The 20,611-nt window shown below is 30.7% G+C and overlaps 3 protein-coding genes across 4 annotated transcripts; 1 reads left to right on the forward strand and 2 right to left on the reverse strand.

The window, feature by feature from the left end:
* The first annotated feature begins 763 nt into the window (after nucleotides 1-763).
* LOC127747578 (serine acetyltransferase 2-like) lies at nucleotides 764-3,471 on the forward strand. The gene is made up of 9 exons (XM_052261626.1): nucleotides 764-988; nucleotides 1,396-1,593; nucleotides 2,048-2,107; nucleotides 2,195-2,290; nucleotides 2,401-2,425; nucleotides 2,568-2,662; nucleotides 2,896-3,062; nucleotides 3,305-3,378; nucleotides 3,452-3,471. Exons 1-9 carry the CDS (start codon nucleotides 764-766, stop codon nucleotides 3,469-3,471), a joined length of 960 nt encoding a protein of 319 aa, XP_052117586.1.
* A 769-nt stretch (nucleotides 3,472-4,240) lies between these two features.
* LOC127745759 (G2/mitotic-specific cyclin-2) lies at nucleotides 4,241-7,734 on the reverse strand. Of its 2 annotated transcripts, none has more exons than XM_052259472.1 (11): nucleotides 7,426-7,734; nucleotides 7,150-7,282; nucleotides 6,889-6,945; nucleotides 6,648-6,696; nucleotides 6,418-6,543; nucleotides 6,200-6,328; nucleotides 5,492-5,581; nucleotides 5,158-5,379; nucleotides 4,965-5,063; nucleotides 4,690-4,868; nucleotides 4,241-4,600 (listed from the first exon to the last, which is right to left on the reverse strand). In XM_052259472.1, exons 1-11 carry the CDS (start codon nucleotides 7,478-7,480, stop codon nucleotides 4,456-4,458), a joined length of 1,284 nt encoding a protein of 427 aa, XP_052115432.1. In that variant the 5' UTR covers nucleotides 7,481-7,734; the 3' UTR covers nucleotides 4,241-4,455. The 2 variants fall into 2 exon arrangements, with proteins under 2 accessions (XP_052115432.1, XP_052115431.1); XM_052259471.1 differs by having other exon boundaries at nucleotides 7,150-7,285; nucleotides 7,426-7,733.
* Nucleotides 7,735-10,588: 2,854 nt separating this feature from the next.
* On the reverse strand, nucleotides 10,589-18,590 carry LOC127745756 (disease resistance protein RPP2B-like). The gene is made up of 7 exons (XM_052259455.1): nucleotides 18,463-18,590; nucleotides 17,825-18,387; nucleotides 16,090-17,203; nucleotides 15,713-15,874; nucleotides 15,476-15,604; nucleotides 13,272-13,394; nucleotides 10,589-12,933 (listed from the first exon to the last, which is right to left on the reverse strand). The coding sequence occupies exons 2-7, from the start codon at nucleotides 18,280-18,282 to the stop codon at nucleotides 10,708-10,710; spliced, it is 4,212 nt and encodes a 1,403-aa protein (XP_052115415.1). The 5' UTR covers nucleotides 18,283-18,387; nucleotides 18,463-18,590; the 3' UTR covers nucleotides 10,589-10,707.
* Between the last annotated feature and the right edge of the window lie 2,021 nt (nucleotides 18,591-20,611).

A 20,611-nucleotide genomic window follows, 5' to 3' on the forward strand; every position in this document is an offset into this window, starting at 1 on the left:
GACTTCTTATGTTAAGGTCGGTACTTAGCTAGGCTCTAATCCTTCAGGTTAGGCCTTTTAGTTGGACCTGGGCCTTTGCATTGGGCCAGGGTATGAACATGTATCTTTTAAAAATTAGTTGCTAATAAAGTATTTATCCAAATGACTAGTAAAATTTAATTTTAATATATTTTTAATATAATATAATTATATATATATATTTAATTATATAATAGTTTTTTATTGTATTATTTATATTTTTATATGTATATTTAATTACGTAATATTTTTTTATAATTTTACATATTTTTTACTAATTTCGTGACCTCTTAAATGAGTATGAAGAGATTTGAGTTATAATAACTCGTTGAAATCTAATTACGGAATGTTATGTTAATAAAAAAATGGTATATTAACCAACAGTTATGCATTTGCTTGGTTTAGATCTAAATGCTTCTTTCTACTTATTGCACCGTTAAATAATGTATATAAAAAAAGAGAAACTTTGGCTGCATTGAAACTTAATTTGGAGCCTAAAAATCACCACCTCATTGCTGACATTGTTGCTAATAGCTATGGATTATAATCTGATTTCTTTTCTAGCTTAGTTAGAGAGTTGCCTTCTAATTTGGAACCTAAATTAGTTATTTTTACTTGTTATAACAATTTAAGTACTTATATATAGAACTTGTTCCAACAGATGAAACCACACTAGATATATATAAATACTTCAAACTCCTTAATTCTATTTCCCTTGTAACAAGTTAAATGAACCAACACAAAAATGAGGCCTCAGCACGTTGAAGATGGTGATCATGAACACCATAGTAATGATAATAAGAACAACAACTCTTCATTTTCAACAACTGCTTATCACTTGGAGAGAGTTTTCCCTGTTTATGCCATGGGAATTCCAAACCCATCACACTCTTCTGCCTTTCATAATAACCATTTGGATATTTCTCTTCAAACCATTTGGGATCATATAAGAGAAGAAGCCAAGTTTGAGGTATCAAACTTCTTCATTTCTTCTTGTGTCTTTTTTTTCCCTCCTTTTTTTATTTATTTTTTGCTTGGATACTTTAATTTGAGTTATATATAGTAACATCTCACAAATTTATGTAACATTACACTCAAAATCTTATTATTATTTTGTAAATTGTGATACCGACGTACCTCAAAAAACATGGGAATAAAAGTTAGAATAAATATAAAAAAAATTATGGTATATTTTGTATAGATCAATGCTTATGCATTTTGGAAAAAAAATAATAAATATATAATTAACATTTCTTTAAAATTGTGCCATGTTATATATCATTGTAGTATACAATTACTCGTTAGCAAATTTTAATTAACATAATTTATATTCCTTACATTAGATTTATTTATATAGTAATTAAATTGTATGTGCAGGCAGAAAGGGAACCAATTTTGAGTAGCTTCATGTATGCAAGTATTTTGTCACATGATTGCTTAGAGCAAGCATTAGCATCTGTTCTTGCAAATCGTCTCCAAAATCCTACTCTTTTGGCAACTCAGTTAATGGATATCTTTTTCAATCTCCTAATGCATGATGAATCTATCCGAAGATCTATTCGTTTAGATCTCAAGGTATGCATGCAAAGGGACAACATACATATATTTTAGCAGTAATGTTAAGGAGAAATAAAAAGAGCTTGAATTATTTATTAATTATTGTTAAAATTAATAAATATTAAATAAAATAAGTTTAGAATGTTTTTGACTAATTTTTTTTCGTTATTAAATATTTTTAAAAATAATAATTCTGAAAAATCAGACTAAATCGATTGATCTAACTGAATTAATTGAGAACCAATCACTTACCCAATAAATTAATAAAAAAATAGTGAATTGCGGCTAAAGAATTATTTTTTAAAAATATATATATATTATAAATAAAAATATATTACTTTATTTTATTCGGTTAAATTTTAGTTAAATCCTTAAATATTTGAACTTTTATTTTGTCAATTCAATAATGGATTCGGTTTTCGAAATTTGATCATTTCATTTCTTATGTTTACATTTTTTCCCTTCTAAGCAGGCATTTAAAGACAGAGGTCCTTCTTGTTTGTCATATTGCTCTACACTTTTGAATACAAAGGTAAATTTTTTTTTATTTTTTATTTCCATCAAATGTTCTATCATTTTGTGCTACTTCCCTCAACCTTTCTCCTTTGATTCATTGCAGGGTTACCATTCTTTGCAAGTGTACCGTGTAGCGCACGCTTTATGGGGCGAGGGTCGAAAGGTATTGGCTTTAACTTTGCAAAGTAGAGTTAGTGAGGTACGTACTTTACTTAAACTTGTTCAAAACTTAGAGTAGATTCTACAATGCTGGTTTCATTTAATGTTTGTTATGCTTGTTATTCAACCACTTAATTTTCTCTGCTGTAGGTTTTCGGCATTGATATACATCCCGGTACGAAGGTTCTGAATTCTGATATTGGATCATGTCGAGTGAAAAATTCCGTTAATTTTCACGCGAAAGAAACGCTGTGATATCTAGAATAGTCTAATGACATGTGGTTAATTTTATTGTTGTATGATTTTATTTAATATAGCTGCAAAAATAGGAGATGAAATTCTATTAGATCATGGAACACGTGTGGTTATTGGTGAAACTGCCATTGTTGGAAACAGAGTCTCATTGATGCAAGTGAGTAATGTTTCCTTATTTATTTCTTTTCGTCACGAATTCAATAGTCAATATTTGGTAACAAAAAAATTAATAAAAAACGGTTAGAATTTGTCTTATTTAATTTTTATTAATTATTATAAATTTTGACTTTTTTTTTGTCTCTTTAGTATTATAACAAAGATTATTGATTTACTATTTTGCGAACATATTGAATTAATTATCATAATATCATGGTATGTTTGATTTTGGAGGGTGTGACTTTAGGAGAAACAGGGAAAGAAGGGGGTGATAGGCATCCCAAAGTAGCAGAAGGTGTTCTAGTTGGGGCAAGTGCAATCATACTTGGTAACATAAGAATTGGTGAAGGTGTTAAGATTGTTGCTGGTTCTCTTGTCTTGAAAGATGTTCCTCCCCATAGGTAAAAATATGTTTGAATTTTTTTATTGCTGTTCTAGTAGTATTTGATTCTAGAAATATGTTGTTTGTGTCTCTATTTAGAATTACAAGCATTGGCCTAAATAAAACCATATATACATCCCCAGCTTAGTTTAGTATTTTAAAAATCTTAAAAAATCTCCAATACATGTTTCTTGTGTCACTCTATGCTAGTAATATAGAAATTATCTTTAAATTTGTGATTTTTCTTTTGCTTTGGTAAAGCATTGTGGCAGGTGTACCAGCACATGTTATTGGGCGCTTAAATGAGCATGATCCATCTTTAACCATGAAGCATGGTAAGCAACCCTTTCATATTAGTGTTCTGATTTTAAGATTGTGCATAACACATCATTTGATGTGACTTTGCAGATGCTACAAAAGAATTTTGATAACTCTTCAATAAGAATTGTTTTTCATTATGTTTGTAATAATTATATTAGTTTTGCTGAAATTTTATAAAATATTTCTTATTTCTTCAATTTTTTTTTTTGTAGGTATAATAAAGCAAAAAGTATAAAAGGCATAAAAGTATCAATCGGAAACGGACCTATATTAGTATTATTTATTTGGCCCAATTAAATTTATCTCCATTATAGTAGATGAATATATAAGAACATAAGTTATAGAGAGATTAGTACATTTATACGAGTTTGAGAGAGTTTCTTATATATTCAAGATCAGCTCTTTTTCACACCACAAACTTTGCTCTTTCTTGTTTCATGTTTGAGATATTTTGGCAAAGAAATTTTAGCATACAGCAATAGGTGACCGTTGAACTTAATGTCATGTTTCAAAAGTAAGCTAAAGTCCAAAAAAACGTTCAAAAGTAAAAGTGAAGCTATGAGCTACAATTTTGAAAATTTTTACCTGGAAAGTTGCAATAAGATTCCATCTTTGTATTGGAAAAATGTCAACCAAGGATATTAAAAAAAAAAATGAAAAGTTGAGAAAAAAAGAACCCTCACAAAAACATTTGCTAGAATATCCAACTTTAGTGAGTTCTTTGCTCAATATGTACCATAAAATGGTTGTTTTAAAAGTTCTATGATCTGATGCTAATGATGCATCTTGAATTAGTTGAAAAAAAAATTGAGCAAGAACTCAATCATTCAGATCATAAAAGAAAAAAAAACCAAATGAGAGGCATAAGCAAAAGGAGAATAAAATTGTATCTGTACCATCCATTTCCATTATTTATTCAATGGAGAACTACTAGGGAAAATATAGATTTAAAATGTACTAAATTATGTTCACCTAAGAACATAAGAACAAGAAAAAATAAATGATGAAAAACAAGGTAAGTAACTTCTCATCAGAATCCAGAAAATAAATTTCAATTCACCAGTCACCAATGTTCTATACACATGGTCCTGCTAGAATTGGTTCTCCAGAAGAAAACATGCCGGTTCGCATTTTGCAGTATAGCTATAGTTAGATGAACTGTACTTCCTACGCACACCAGTGAGTTTCGCAGTCGCGGCCTTCTGGTGTAAGCCAACCATCATCCGAGAGCACTCGCTGAAATTCGCCAATAAGATAAACATATTATTAGTATTAGTGTAGTGTCTCAAAATAGTTGATAATTCTAAGATAAGAAGTTTTCTTACAATATCTGATCTTCTGAGTAGTTTGTGTGCCATTCACATGTCTTGTTCCATTGTTTGAAGCCACTGACAGTGCATTGAGCCGTGTAGACTGCGGCCGCAGCTAGCAAAGATGCCGGGAACTTCAGCATATCATATTCCACAAGAGAGAGCTCTATCAAGAAGAAAGCCAGCAGCTCAAGCTGTTCCAAGGTAGAAAAACTTAAAGGGTAAGTGTGGAGTTCTTGCGAATTTGTGACTGCGAAAAAGTATATAAGTTAACAAAGACTAGTACCGACTTTTTTGTCGGCTTGAGCTGCCTTCAGGAATCTTCTCATAAAAACATATGCAGTTGGCACAGAAATGTTAAACTGCAATGTGTTGAGCATCAACTTCTCCTGCAATGTTTGAAAAGAAAATCTCAGCCAAAATGGCAAAACTGATTCCATTTTGCAAATGCGAAAAGATAAATGATATGTTTGTTATATTTACCATGTCCAGAACATCCTTCCTTGTGTAAGCTTTATCCGAAATAAGGATTAAATCGCCAACCACCGGCACAGAAACTTCCTCATACTTGCAAGCCAAAAGCATGGCAACCAAACCAACCAGCTGAAGCTTCTTTCGTATCACAGTTTGTTTGGCCAAGAATCTGTCTATGAGATTAATTGTAAGAAACAATGTCTCTTGCATCAGGTTGAATTTATCATGCACCTGAAAGAAGCTCAAAACAAGAATATCAATATTCGAGCACGAGTTTGAGTCACGAAGCCAACTATTACCCTTTTTGGCATAGTGGTTTTAGTAGAAACATTTTAATACATACCTCAATGAGCCAGTCAACAAGTATAGCCCTCATTCTTTCATTAATGTCAAATTGTTGCGCCATATAATCCGGCGAGACACAGTTCAAACTCTGCATGAAACTAATGATGTTAGTCATCAAAATGGTAATGAGATCTAATATATACTTTTTCAATACAATGAATCCATCATTTAGACTATGCTATGATTTTCCAAACAACTTCAAAATTTTGATTTAGCAAACTTATATCTTTCTGTCATTGATTGCAGATTTGCAAGTTATGAAAGCAAACAGAACAAGAGTCTCAACAACAAATGGAAATTGGAAAAAAACTCAATGATGTAAAATCAAGAAATTTAAACACTGTTAAGTGATCAAGTTGACACACAAAAGCATGCAAGTCGCACATTCGGATGAGCTGAATTAACTCCATTTTCAAGTTTAATAAAATGATTGCAAGATATAGAAGATCAAGGTTATTATTAGAATGAATAAACTATAACTTGAAAATGAATAAACTTTACTATTCAAATCTAACAACTTCACAATAGATCACATGAATTATTTAGAATCAAACCAAAAGGAATTGATTATGCAAAAACACACAATATATGCGAAGCTCAAACACATAAGTCTAATGCTTTAAACATAGTGATTTATTGGGGAATGAACTTCAAATACAAAAATCCTCAAGTGTTTAACTGTCCTAAAAGGTGCATTTCGGTATACCTCAAATTTTCTGTAGTGTGCATGAAGATCTTCGATGTATTCAACCACCGCAAGATGATCATCCACATCGCTGCTATCGATGTTTATAATAGACTCCTCCTCAACTATATCCTCCATCTCAATTTCCTCCTACAGCAGGTTTGGTCACAAATTCAAAATAAGAAATACTTCAGGGATAATATGAAATTGAAACTAAAACAACAGACTTATAGTACCACCTGCACTAGTTTTGGTTTCTCCAAGGACATGGGCACTGGTTGATCTGCTGTTAACTTTTGTTCCTCATCGATGAGGATTAAGTCTTCAAATCTGGTCGAATTCGAGGGGTTCGACTTGGTAGGATCCTGTTCAAATTGAGCAACCACCATATAAACATTAGCATAATAACAATAGTCAATGACATTGCAACAATTTCAGCATCAAAGAAATTGAAACAAAGAAAGGGTACCTCAGCACAAGATTGTTGTTGCTGGGAAGCAATTTGAGCAGCAAACCTCCTAAAATAAATTAATCAATATTAACAAACATTAGTTTTTCACTTATCCTTCATTTGGTCACCTAGTAATTTATGAACAACATTGAAAGAAAGCTGAAAAAACATATTATCTTAGTTTGAATAAACATATATTCAGCACTCAGAAACAACAAAGAGCCATGTCACAACATCAAATTTTGAAAACAATTGAAACCTTGTGATGGGACGATGCACTGGATCTGCCTGCTTCTTTTCACACATTTCTTGTTTTCTGGTTCCACACAAAAACATAACCACCAAACACAATTAACCTTAAAGAAACCAAAGGGTCTATGATGAATCAACATGAATTACCCAGACAATTAGACAAATGCATTAACCTTAAACAAACCAAAACAATAAAATAATCTAAACAAAAAATTCACAAGAAAAGAAGGATCTATGATGAATCAATATAAGATAAGAGGAATTATACCCAGGCAAAGGTCTCTTGTTAACAACACAAGGGTAAGATCGACCTTGCACTAGATTCTGATTGATCACACTCAATGCTCTTCTGTTCTGTCCAAACTTTCTTGTACCAACATTCTGATTCTGATTATTCATCCCTGCTGAAATTCCAAAACCCCCAAAAGAGAAAAAAAAAATATTAACACCACAGTTAAATCTTTAAGCTTAGAATCCAAATTGAGCCCCAAAAATCTGAACTTTATTCTTTCCCAGAAAAAAAGAATTAAAAAAGGTTTTGTACCTTGAAGAATTCTGGGCAAGGTTGAATTAGAATTGTTTTCATCAGAACCACCCATGATCGTTTTCACCTTAAAGTTTGTTAATTTGAACCAAAAAACAAAAATTAACAACAACCCCAAGAACAACAATCGCTCAAAAATCTTTCCCCAAGAACCCAGAAGAAACCCCCAAAAAAAAAAATTCTAGTAAAACAAGATCATTGAATAAGAAGGAAGATTCAGAGAGAGAGAGAAAGAGAGAGAATCAAAGGGCGCTGACACACACACACACTCTCTATGGACTGAACCACAACGGGTATTTGTCCCTGTTGAGACACAACAATAAGAACCAATGTGTTTTTTTTTCCCCCTTTGAAATGAGAGGAAAAAAAAAGGGTTAACGGCTAGTGCTTTACGACCGTTGGATCATGTTTTACTTTTGACATTACCGTTTGATCCTTGAGGTTTGCAAAAAAGGGCTTTCTTTAATTTGGAGTTTTTATTTTTTGGTCCTAACAACGGTAATGTTTTGTTGTTATAGTTAACACGTGATGACAGTGCAAGAAGGGAGGGGGGAGTATCTATTTCTTTTTATTTTTTGAATTAAAATTGTTAATTAATTTATTAATTTATTGGGGGGATTTATTTTTTTTTGTTTTAGAATTGTTATGAATGTTTTCTAATTATTGGGTCAGAGAATTGGATTTTTTTTCCAAATTGGGATCATGGAATTAATTTTTTCAGATTTTGGATTATTTGTTGACTTATAAGAATCTTAGACCATTTCATTTTTTTAATTTGGCAATTAAAGTGTTTTTTGTTTTAAAAAAAAAGTTGAAAATTTACAAGTTATTTTTATGTGAAGTTGATAATTAAAAATTGGGAAAAGTATATTTTTTGTCGTTAAAGTTTGACAAAAGTTTTAAAAATATCCCTAAATTTTATTTTGTTTCAATTTTGTCTCAAAAATTTTCGGTTTACATTAAATATGTCCTGACGGCTAATTTTTCAAAGAATTTAAGACCGATTCAACATCAATTTCATAAGAACAACCCCTCAACACAAGCAAATTAAGCATAATTTTCATGCATTATTGTTAAATTGATCTTAAACTTTTTGAAAATTTAGCCGTCGAGGATATATTTGATGTAAATCGAAAACTTTTGGGACAAAATTGAAACAAAGCAACTAAATTAAACCTTAGGAATATTTTTGAAACTTTTGTCAAATTTCAGGACAAAAAATATACTTTACCCTTAAAATTAATAGATAATTTAACATTTTTAACTAAATTATCATCTAATAGTTTTTAACTATTAACTTTATATAAAAATAAAGCAACTATATATAAATTTTTACCATTAAATAAAGGCTGTATTTTTTTTTTATTTCACACAGTATTTCTTGGTCTAATAGAAAAATGACTAATTTGTTATGTATAGAAACTTCATTTAAAAGCTTGTTATTGGTTAGTGGATTTTTTTTAATAAAAAATAAGGAGACTCGAACTCGCAATCTCTTAAATGAGTATGAAGAGATTATGTCATTTGAGTTATAACTCATTCACTATTGGTCAATAAATTAATAAATACACAAAACAAAACTTAAATTCCAAACACTTATTTAAACGAATTAGTAAACTATCTACTAAACCAACCCAAATTCTCCTTCTATTCTTTTACATAACATAAAATGCGCTCCAATATACGTTCTAACGCACTTTTTCTTTATTATATTTTTCTCCTTAAACTTGTTTATTTAATTTAATTTAATTTAGTTTTTTTCTCTTTCAAATATCGATTAAAAAAATCAGTTTAAATAATATTTATATTATCATTCATTTAATTAAATATTTATATATGAAAATATTAACATTAAACAATTGGCTCAAATATTTTTGTTGATGAGACAATATATCATTCAACTTTTATATAAGTTTTGTTATATTATAAGTGCATTCAAATATTAATAGTTATTTGTTAACTATTTTTCCGCCAAAATGCTCATTTGATTTTCAAATAATGTATATATTATATGTAAATAAAAGATCAAGGCATTTATTTATTTAGGAAAAATTTACTTAAATAATCCAAAAGAAATGTCTGCCATTAAAACGTGGTGTTATTTGGTTGAATCATCAATGCTATAATCCATGGAAGAGAAAATAAATTAGATTCTAGCTACCAAGCTCATTTATTATACGTGTTGACAAATTTAATTTTTGATAATACCATTAATAGATGGTGAAATATAATAGTCTATTAAGTTATTTATTTAATGAGCTAACTAAAATAATATATTTAGCTTATTTAAAAGATATTGTTCAATTTTTTTTTTAGTTTTAAATGTTTTCAATTTGATTTTTGAGTTTTATAACTCTAAATTAATTCCGTTCTTTTTATCACTAATTTAGTTAATATAATATTTATATTGCAATTAACTATCAATGTGACACCTTACTGACTAGCTAATATTATTGTATTATTGGAGTTATTGTGTTCAATTTGATCTGAATACACTAAATTGACTTATTTAAATTTGTAATAGAGGAGTGTTAGAGATAGTAAGTTTTGTGATTTATAGTTATTAATTAATTATTAATAGTATTTTTAATGGTGTGAGATTATATCTAATAGTACGAGATTACTCACTTTTTTTTTGCTAGTGAAGTGCTGGACAGATTTAACAAAAAGTGCTGCCCTATAAACTTTCGAGACCTGCTACACATACAAGTCTTTTTGGTATACAAATTTATACAAGTTAACTCTAACTCAATAAAATTCACTTTTATAATGCAAGAAAGAAGAGGAATAGTTTTGAATTATACAAAATTTATCAATACACATACACCAAAAATTTTTAAACAATACAATATAAATGACTTGTATAAACTTGTATGTGTAAATAACTTGTATGTGAAGAATAATTCTAAACTTTCTCTTTGCAAAAATTATTCCACTGAAAGATCAAATTAAATTTTTTAAGACCAAATTTTTAAAGATTGAAATAAATTTTTATAATGCTGTTAAAAATTTTCAAGAATTGAATGGATGATGGAAGTTCTGATATAGATCAAGATTGTTACAATCTTTTAATGTGAGATTTTTAAGACTAGAAAGATATTTGAAGTTTAAAGACAAATTTTTTTAATATAATGCAATTGAAAAATTCTAAGGATTGAATGGATGATGAAAGCTTTGATGTAGATTGAAAATTGCTACAATCTCTCAATGTTAGGTCTTTAAGATTAGAAAGATACTTGAAGTCCGAAGGCAAACTCTCCAGCATAATGCAGACGAAAATTTTCAAGTATTGAATGGATGGTGAAAGCTAGGAAGAAATTCTTCTAGATCGCTACAATTGCTTATTGTCAGGCTTTCAAGAGTAGAAAAAAACTTAAAACTCGAAGGCAAACTCTCCAGCATAATGCAGTTGAAAATTTTCAAGGATTGAATAGATGGTGGAAGTTCTGATATAGATCGAAGATTGATACAATTTCTCAATGTCAGGTCTTTAAGACTAGAAAGGTACTTGAAACTCGAAGGCAAACTCTCCAGCATAATGCAGTTGAAAATTTCCATGTATTGAATGGATGGTGGAAGCTCTGATATAAATCGAAGATTGATACAATCTCTCAATTTCAGATCTTTAAGATTAGAAAGATATTTGAAACTCGAAGGCAAACTTTCCATCATAATGTAGTTGAAAATTTCCAAGGATTGAATAGATGGTGGAAGCTCTAATATAGATCGAAGATTGCTACAATCTCTCAATATCAAATCTTTAAGACTAGAAAGATACTTGAAGCTCGAAGGCAAACTCTCCATCATAATGCAGTTGGAAATTTCCAAGGATTGAATAGATGGTGGAAGCTCTAATATAGATCGAAGATTGCTACAATCTCTCCATGTCAGATCTTTAAGACTAGAAAGATACTTGAAGCTCGAAGGCAAACTCTCCAGCATAATGCAGTTGAAAATTTCCATGTATTGAATGGATGGTGGAAGCTCTGATATACATCGAAGATTGATACAATCTCTCAATGTCAAGTCTTTAAGACTAGAGAGATATTTGAACCTCGATGGCAAACTCTCCAGCATAATGCAGTTGAAAATTTTTAAGGACTGAATGGATGATGGAAGCTCTGATATAGATCGAAGATTGCTACAATTTTTCAATGTCAGGTCTTTAAGATTAGAAAGATACTTGAAACTCGAAGACAAACTCTTCAACATAAGACAGTTGGAAACTTTCAATGATTGAATGGATGATAAAAACTCTGATGTAAATCGAAAATTGCTACAATCTCTCCAAGGCAGGACTTTAAGATGTAAAAGATACTTGAAGTTTGAAGACAAACTCTTTAAAATAATGCCGTTGGAAATTTCCAAAGATTGAACGAATGATGGAAGCTCTGATGTAAACGGAAGGTCTGTACAATAATCCAATGACAAGCTTTCAAGATGTGGAAGATAAGTGAAGCTTGAAGACAAACCCTCTGGCATAATGTAGCCATCAATATCCAAGGATTGAATGGATGTTGGAAACTCCATTATAGGCTGTAAATTTCTAGGCAATGACAGGTGTTCCATATACACATGATGATTGATCTTCGATGGCAAACTTTCCCGCCACATGCGCATTCTGCGGCAAGTACGCACGTCTGGAATGAATGGTGGAAGCTTTATTTTATGCCAAAAACTTCTACCACCACGCACTGACAGGCTTTTAAGATGCGGAGGAAGATGCATGATGCTCAAAAGCAAAGGCGAAGGCAAACTCCCTGGAGATACTTCTAGAGACAATTTTACACAATTCGTTAACTGAGGACCAACAGGAAGTTGCATAAACTGAGAATTATTACTTATGCACCATAAATAACTCCATTGGAGGCTCGATCCACCAAGAACCAAGATAGACATTTGTTCGGAATACCGTAGCCCATCAAACAGGACTAGAAGCTTCGGTTTCCCAATATGTTTATTCTCTCTGCAATTAGAAAGCCTGTAATAGTTTGTAGATCTCAGAAAAGATAACTCATCTTTACGGGTAGTCTCAAGTTGCAGATCATCAATATCTGAGTAATCATGAGAAATGAAGCACCCCGTGGAGGAGTTCAATAGTTCCATTCTAGTCTCTGCATAACATTGTAGAGCTTTAGCATCTGAGCATTCAAGATTCTTGAAGAGCTCCACGGAGGAGTTCAATGCTTCCGTTCTGTTAAGGGTTGAATTTATTGATCTTATTTCCTTTGTTGAGAAGGACAAGCCCTTTGAAACTGAGGAACCTTCCATGAAAAGATGGTGAGTGGATTTCACGTGAAACTCACTTCCAAGGCTGATCAACTCTTTCACTGCAGATCCAATGTTGGGATTCCGCTGTGGCATTGATCTACTTAGATCATTTGTTGCTAAAACCAGAACTCCATCATTTTCATTGTAATTTGCCAATTTATGAACACCCCCCAACTTAGACAACTTCGACAGCATCAGAGGCTGAGTGGATATACCCTTTGTATCCTTTACCAAATCCTATGAAAAATAAAAAACCAAAGCAACACAATCAGAGTGGCTTTCAATTAGATGATTAAAATTTAAATGCCTTTAAGTGAAATTGATAATTAAGAGCCACAATTCAATCATGTCAATTTATTTAACAATTTTTATCTATCAAACAATTTTACATCAAATTTATTGTACTGAATTTCCACCTTGAAACAATAAGAGAGAAAGGATTGGAAACTGACTTTTAGTCAAACCAATTAACTTTAGTGTTTAGGTATATAATTTAAAATCATTTTAAAAATATTAATTGATGGTAGTTGAAAAAAATTAATTAAGAATAATTCAAAACAATGTATTCTTATCACCTGCATTATCGGCAAACCAGGCATAGGATGCTCCACATGCATCGGCATGTTTAATTTAGGCATTCCCAAAATATGCATCTCTATAATAGTGTCAAGAATTTTTATGCCATCTACTTGAGTTCCCTGAAATTTATATCATATTGTTGGGTAACAGAGTTATATAAGTAGTAAATTTAACAACAATAGAGATAAGAAAAGTGGAACTGGCATACAATTAATATTATACGTAGAAAAACCCTTGTGATAAGGGAAAAAATAACGGACAAGAAAAAGAATTTTCAGTAATGTGCGAAAGCACTATAACCTCTCTAGTGATTAGGAGAGAACAATAACATTTTTTCTTATACTAAGAGAATACAAATTTTGAGAACAATAGCACTAAAAATCTCCTACTTATATATATATTAGTTGATGAAGAGTGATTACTATTTACTAATAGAACCAGTTTGATAAAATTTTTATTTTTGGAAAGTAGTTTATTATTTAACTTAGCTTTTAAAAGTTGTAGTATATATATTTAGTAATAAAATTATAAATAACTTTTAATAAATACAAAAAATAATAATTATATTTAGTAAAATAAATTTGAAAATTAGAAAGGATTATATTAGATATAAATATAAGAGCAAATCTGAATATTTATTAATATACGAAATTATATTAGATATTTGAATTTTAATAAGTATAAATTAACTTTAAAAAATATCTCTTTAAATATTTTCAAAAAATCTTTAACCTTTAAAAAATAAAAACCACAAACATAAATTAACACAATTTTTTTATTTACCAAACAATAAAAGAAAGATTTGTGAAAAGGACCTTTTTAAAATATTTTACCAAAAACAACTAACACTAGCACTTTAATTTTGTGCCACTAAGTGTGGCTTTAGTTGCTCAGACGTATGATTCATGTTAGAGATATAACCATTAATGTTGCCTTCTCCTATCAGCTTAAGCTTTTGGGATGAGTGGTTTCATGACATGGTATCAGAGCTCTATGTCCGAAAGGTCAAGAGTTCGATCCTTGGAGAACCCCAAAAAGTGAAAAAGAATAGAAAATCAAGCAAACCCAAAAGAGAGGCCATTAATGTTAGAGATCCGATGAAATCTATACACTTTTGAGCTACGATTATAGCTATAATAAGAACCAACTCTTCTCTAAAATTAAAGTATAACCATAATCAATACTAATATTGTCTAATAACACCAAATATTTAAATCAATACAAATAACACAAGATTATGCATTAGTCTAAAATTTTATGCATTTTAAACATAAAACATTAACTTATAGTTTTATATATAATGACTAATAACACAAAATATTAAAGTTTACAATACTTAAACTTCACATAATAATAGCCATCATCCATCACTAATAACACAAAATATTAATTGTGTATGATGACCGAGTCACCGGGTCAATTTCGGGTGGCCCGAGTTATGGCTCGGACCCGACCCGAAATAATGACCGAATCTATTTTTGAGACCCATACCTAATTCTAAATCCGATAAAATTATACCAAATTAACTCCTAAAATATTCGAAATCGGGCAGAGTCTTTGAGCCGGATCGAACCATACAGACCCTATATGAATGTTTGAAATTATGAATGAATCGAATGGATCAAAATTAATTTTGAGTGTTAAAATTGAGGGACTACTTAAAAGAGAAAATAAACTAAGCTTCAACTTGCATATTACAAGTTAATTAATCTTATTTTTATATTATCTCTTCATTTTGCTCTACTAATAGGACTAAGCTTAACTATGCTAGTATACTATATATAATTTGTAAACAGAAAAATTTAGCCACCAACAATTTTATTAAATTTTGGCATGTATGTAATTAGTAAAAAAAGAGTGAATAATCCTATATTATTGGATAAAATCTCATACCATTAAAAACATCATTAATGATTATTTGATAACTACAAATCACAAAAGTTACTACTCTCTAGCAAGACACTCTACTATATAAATTGAAGTGGTATAAAAAAAAAAAATAAATTCTTTTTATAGTTATTTTTTATTATTTTATTATTATTCAAAATATGGATCCTATCTTTTTTAATTTCTCTTTCATCCTTTAAAAAAAATATCTGTAAACTCACATCTTTACCATATAATTCAGCCTCCCCAGCACTCCTCTTTCTAAACAAGACACGTCTAAAGTAAGATGACTTTTAATTTGATTTCTCTTTACCTTGATAGTTTCAACGACATCATCGATATCCTCATTATCACATGATTGATTCAAGCTTCCAGATTCTTCCAATAACTCTTCTGTCAAGTCATCCATTTTTATTCTTTTGTAAAGCACACTGAGAAAATCCTTTAGCAGAGGAAAAAAAAATAAAGATAAGAAAATCCAATATTTCAATGCAATGGAAAAACAATATCTTGATCAACATAGTAAAATCAAATCAAGATTTTTAATTACCTGTGGTATAAAATATCTAATTTGCATAGGAACCTCAATAGGCAATGGAGAGTAAACCTTGATTAATCTTAGATTAGGCATCTTTTTAAGGCTGTCAACATTCAAGGCTACCTCTCCGATTTGAGATAAATCTAACAGTATGCCTTCCACTGAATCACTTCCCTAATCAAAATTAGAATAACAATAAGACAACACTATCAAATATAATATTTCTTACAAAAATCTTACATATACATAAAAAATTACCTATATATATATTGTTTCACACATTTTCAATATATATTTGATATTCTAACATTATTATTTACTAATAATTATTTGGTAACTGATTTCTTATATATATTTAACATTTAACATTATGGTAAATTTTATCTTACCTTGTTATTCTTCAATATGTCATACACTTCCTCTGGATCATTCACTCGGCTTCGTCGTCCGGGAGTAGCAGATTCTTGACGAACTATTTCCCAACCCATTCTTTGCAATAAATCATGCATTTGTATTTTATTGTCCTTTGAAATGGTTATAAGAGCTTTCTCTTGGAGAGAGGCTATTCCACTAGGTCCATGAAAGTTCCAAGCATCCAGCTGGCTTATGACATAATCTTTATCTTCTCCTTTGAAAAAGAATGCAATATCTAGAAAAACCTTTTTCTCTATGTCATGTAATTCATCATAACTAAACCTCAACACACTTTGAATTTCCCCATCAGGATCAGGATACTTCTTGAATCTTTCTAGGGCACATTTCCATATGTCACTACTTTTAGAATGGAAATATGAACCAAAAACTTTTAAAGCTAATGGGACACCCTTGGCAATAGCAACTGCCTCTCTAGATAGCTCTTTGAATCCCCTTTTGGGTTGGCTTTCATTGAAGGCATTTAAACAGAAGAGTTCAAGGGATTCTTCAGAGTTCAGCTCCTTGACATGGTGTATTTCATGAAATACTCCTGCAGTAAACACTTGCTGATTTCTGCTAGTTACAATCACTCTACTCCCTGGCCCCAAGTCAATTGGTTCGAGGAAATCTCTTAGAAGCTTTGGAGTATTCACATTATCTAGCACAAGGATAACCTTCTTCTTACTTAGCCTCCTCATGGTGGAGGAATTTGCCCTGCTTGCACCAGTTATATGATGATTTTCTTCCCCTAATAGCTTAGAAACAACTTCGTCTCTTAAATAATTTAACTGATTATTTTTCAGTTCATCTCTTATATTCTCCAAGAAGTAGCAGCCCTCATATTGGTGAGAAAATTTGTCAAACACAAGTTGAGCAATGGTTGTCTTACCTATGCCACCCATGCCCCAAAACCCAATCTTTAGAACTTGTTCTGAATTATTTGTCATTAAGGAGTTAATCCATCCAATATTTTTATCAATTCCAACAAGGCCATTTGATTTAGCTGGGTCATCTGATTCACTTGAGGAAAACTTTCTCAGTTTGCTACAAATGTCTTCTACAATTTCATCAACAACATCGGATTCATCCCTAGCAAACAAACCAAACAGAGAGAATTTGAGAGAATATTCTTGATTAATATAGAGAATGATGAGTTATTATAGAGTTTTGGTTTATATAGATAGCTCTGTGACTTGAGCAATGAGCTGTACTTCTAACTAACTCTGATATCTCTACTGCCAGCCTGGCATAACTGATTCTCAACAGATTCTAATTAACCATCATCTGGTGACTTTCAGACAGAAGATATTAAAAAGCAAAGAAAGGAGAGTTTAATTTGATGCAATATTTATACTAAATCATCTTCGCTATATATTTTATTCATTCTGCTTCAAGTTTCAACATATTTGTCATTTTTTTTCTATGCACAAGAAAAATCTTTTTTTTTTTTTTCAGATATATTGAAACCATTTGCAAAGATGTGCTTTTACTCAGTGACTATCCTAGTAACCTCTCCTACACATTAAATATTAGAGGAGAAAGGATAAATTTATTGGAACCAATTTTTAACTATCAGATATTTCAATAATCATTTTAAACTAAACTGTTCACTATTAATACCATAAAAAATACAGAAAATAAATCATTTGACTAACAACAAATAGTAACAAGTATGAAAATGAAAATAAAACAAAAGAGGAGGAGGCTTACAACTCAGAGTCCATCGGATAATGAAATCCTGAAAATTCAGCAGCTTTAGTTAGAGCATATCTCCATTTTTGTACCTTGACCTTGTCTTCCCTAGCTTCATGTTTAACAAAAGCAGCAGCATAATCTCCTCTCTGGTGCCGCACCTCTGATGGATCTAGTTTATAGAAGACAGGTACCACAGCAATTTGTTCATTTTTTTCAGCACACTCTATTATCTTTTCGAGCTCAGCCAAACACCATTTCGAAGAAGCATAGTCTTTTGAGAATATAACTAACAAAATTAGCGACTCTTCAATTGCCGTGAGTAGTGATAATATTTTATCTCCCTTCTTAAGTTTAGCATCATCTACATAGAAATCAATCTTCTCACGGTGCAGATCTTTCTTCAGATGGCTAAGCAGACCACGCCGGACATCGGTGCCTCTAAAGCTGATGAACACATCATGCTTATATTTCATTTCAGCAACGTTTCAAGGCCAGGAACGAAGCCGTTCCACGCAACCAATAGAATCAGGAAATTTAAATAGTAAGGTTTGAATTGTAAATATTACGCTCCCAACAATCTGCAAAAGTAAACTAACAATTAGAAAGTCGAATATAGAAATTAGAAAGGAAAAATCACATAAATTATTTGATACCAGTGTGGCCAATAACAACTTGAAGCTATTGAAATGTGGAAGCTGATGAGGTTCTACAACTGCATAAGATTAAGATCTCAAGCTTCCTTCATGAAAATATAGGTCTGTGAATCTATGCTTCAGGATCAATAATGACTTTATTTATAATTAAAAGAAGATGACACTACCCTTATTATTATTATTGCATGAGATTTATTATTTTAATATTTAATTTTGATTTATTTTAAATTTTATATAAAATATTAAAATCTAATTAGTTTTTATATCAAAATATTTTTTTTAAATAAAATTAATCTCATTTCATTAATCATCTCCAATATAAAATAAAATAAATAATAAAAAATCACATTTTATCCTATAAAATAAAATTCAATGTTACAGTTGCGAGGAAGTTGCATTGTAGTTTCGTATTTCTATCACGCGTAGGGATGGATGACATATACATAATGAACCAAGAAGCTTCTTTTTCTTTTTCCCCATAGAAGACTCAAGTCAATTTGTGACCCCATAAAAGGAGAAGAAGCAGGAAATTACATTGCATAGATAGGTTTTAACTTTTAAGAAGTCAAGAAGACTAAATTAATATTATTTCTTCCCCCCCTTTTTTTTCTTTTTTCAAAAGAAGCAGTGTATTTTTTTCGTTTAATTTTGCTTTCGATGTTTACTGCATTTTTTTTTTAAATTTTGTACCATATCCAACTTTGAGAAAAATGCTTATCTTTTCCCTCTTTATAGCTCAACAACAGTAGTGGAGTGAAAAATATTGGTAAAGTTGGACAAAACACCCGGAGGAATCTACTTAAGTCCTAATAAATTCTTGTATGCTGTAAATTTTAGAATTAACTATCAAAATAATATTTGAAAAATTTTGATGCTGCCAAAAATAATTTTGAAAGACACAAATAATAAAATAACCAATAAAAGATTATTAAATTTTACAAAAATAACTAACTATCAATTATTGTCTACCAAAATCTTTGGGGTATTAATTTGATAGTTTATTCTTAAAGATTATCAATTAAATGTTAAATTTCAACATCTTACTTTTATATATATAATTTTTCATCAAATTTAGAATTATTTTGATATGGCAGTATAAAATTTTACATTTTTATGTATATTAAAGTTTAAAAAAAAATATGACTATTAGAATACGTATCTATATATTGATTTTTGAATTTTATGAAATTTAGTAAGTTTAATTTGTATGATGATGGTTTATCAGTAGCTAAGAGAAATGGGTTAAATTTTAGCCATTTTCACTTAATAACATTTGTTGTCCTTTTAGAAAACTTGAGAAGATATTTCTTGTTTTTGTCTCGTGTCTAGTCAAGAGACCTTTTTTTTGTCTCGTAACTAGCCAAGAGATATTTTTCAGTTTTGTCTCCTATACAGTAGAAACAGAGATGGAGTAGAAGAGAGAGAAAACACACCAAAATGTATCTTGGTTCAGCTGCTAAGTGCAATGCAGCCTACATCCAATCTCCATCACAACAATGATAGAATTTCACTATAATCATCATGATTACATACACCAATTCTCCCTAGGAACTATCCTTCCTATCTGAGACAAGTCCAGAATCTAACCTCAATCCTGAACTTGACTTGGCCACCTACCAAGTTTTCAACTGCAAAGTGCTAACCCAACTTACAAGGAGATTCTCACAGAATCATGAAACACAACACAGATGTACAAAGGACCTAAGATATCTATGACTTTTCTTTTAATTTTGTGCACTCTGTCTTTTTCCGCTCTATGGCTTTTTCTTACAAACCTCACTGTTTACTTTTTTTCATGAGACTCAAGACAGACAAAATTAAACAGAAAATTACAAAATGAAGAACATTGAAGGAAAAGAACTACTGTTAGCTGGGGTAGCTATAGGAACACTGTGCTTTCACTCTTTTTCTTACTTCAAGCCCTGGATGTTCTCCCTTATTTATAGAAGGAGAAGCCTCCAAGGTTGAAACTCTTGAACCGAGCTAAACTTCTTCTTCTTCTTCATGTAAAAACCGGTTCGGCAAGAGAGAGAAGAAAGATAACCGAATGTAAAACCCAACATGCAATTACCTCTGTGTCTTCCCTTCACACCAAACTTCATCAATCCAGGTCTTCCATCTTGACTTGCACTTCGAGAAAGATTCCTAG

Source organism: Arachis duranensis, chromosome 1, assembly GCF_000817695.3.
Source record: "Arachis duranensis cultivar V14167 chromosome 1, aradu.V14167.gnm2.J7QH, whole genome shotgun sequence".
Taxonomy (NCBI): Eukaryota; Viridiplantae; Streptophyta; class Magnoliopsida; order Fabales; family Fabaceae; genus Arachis; species Arachis duranensis.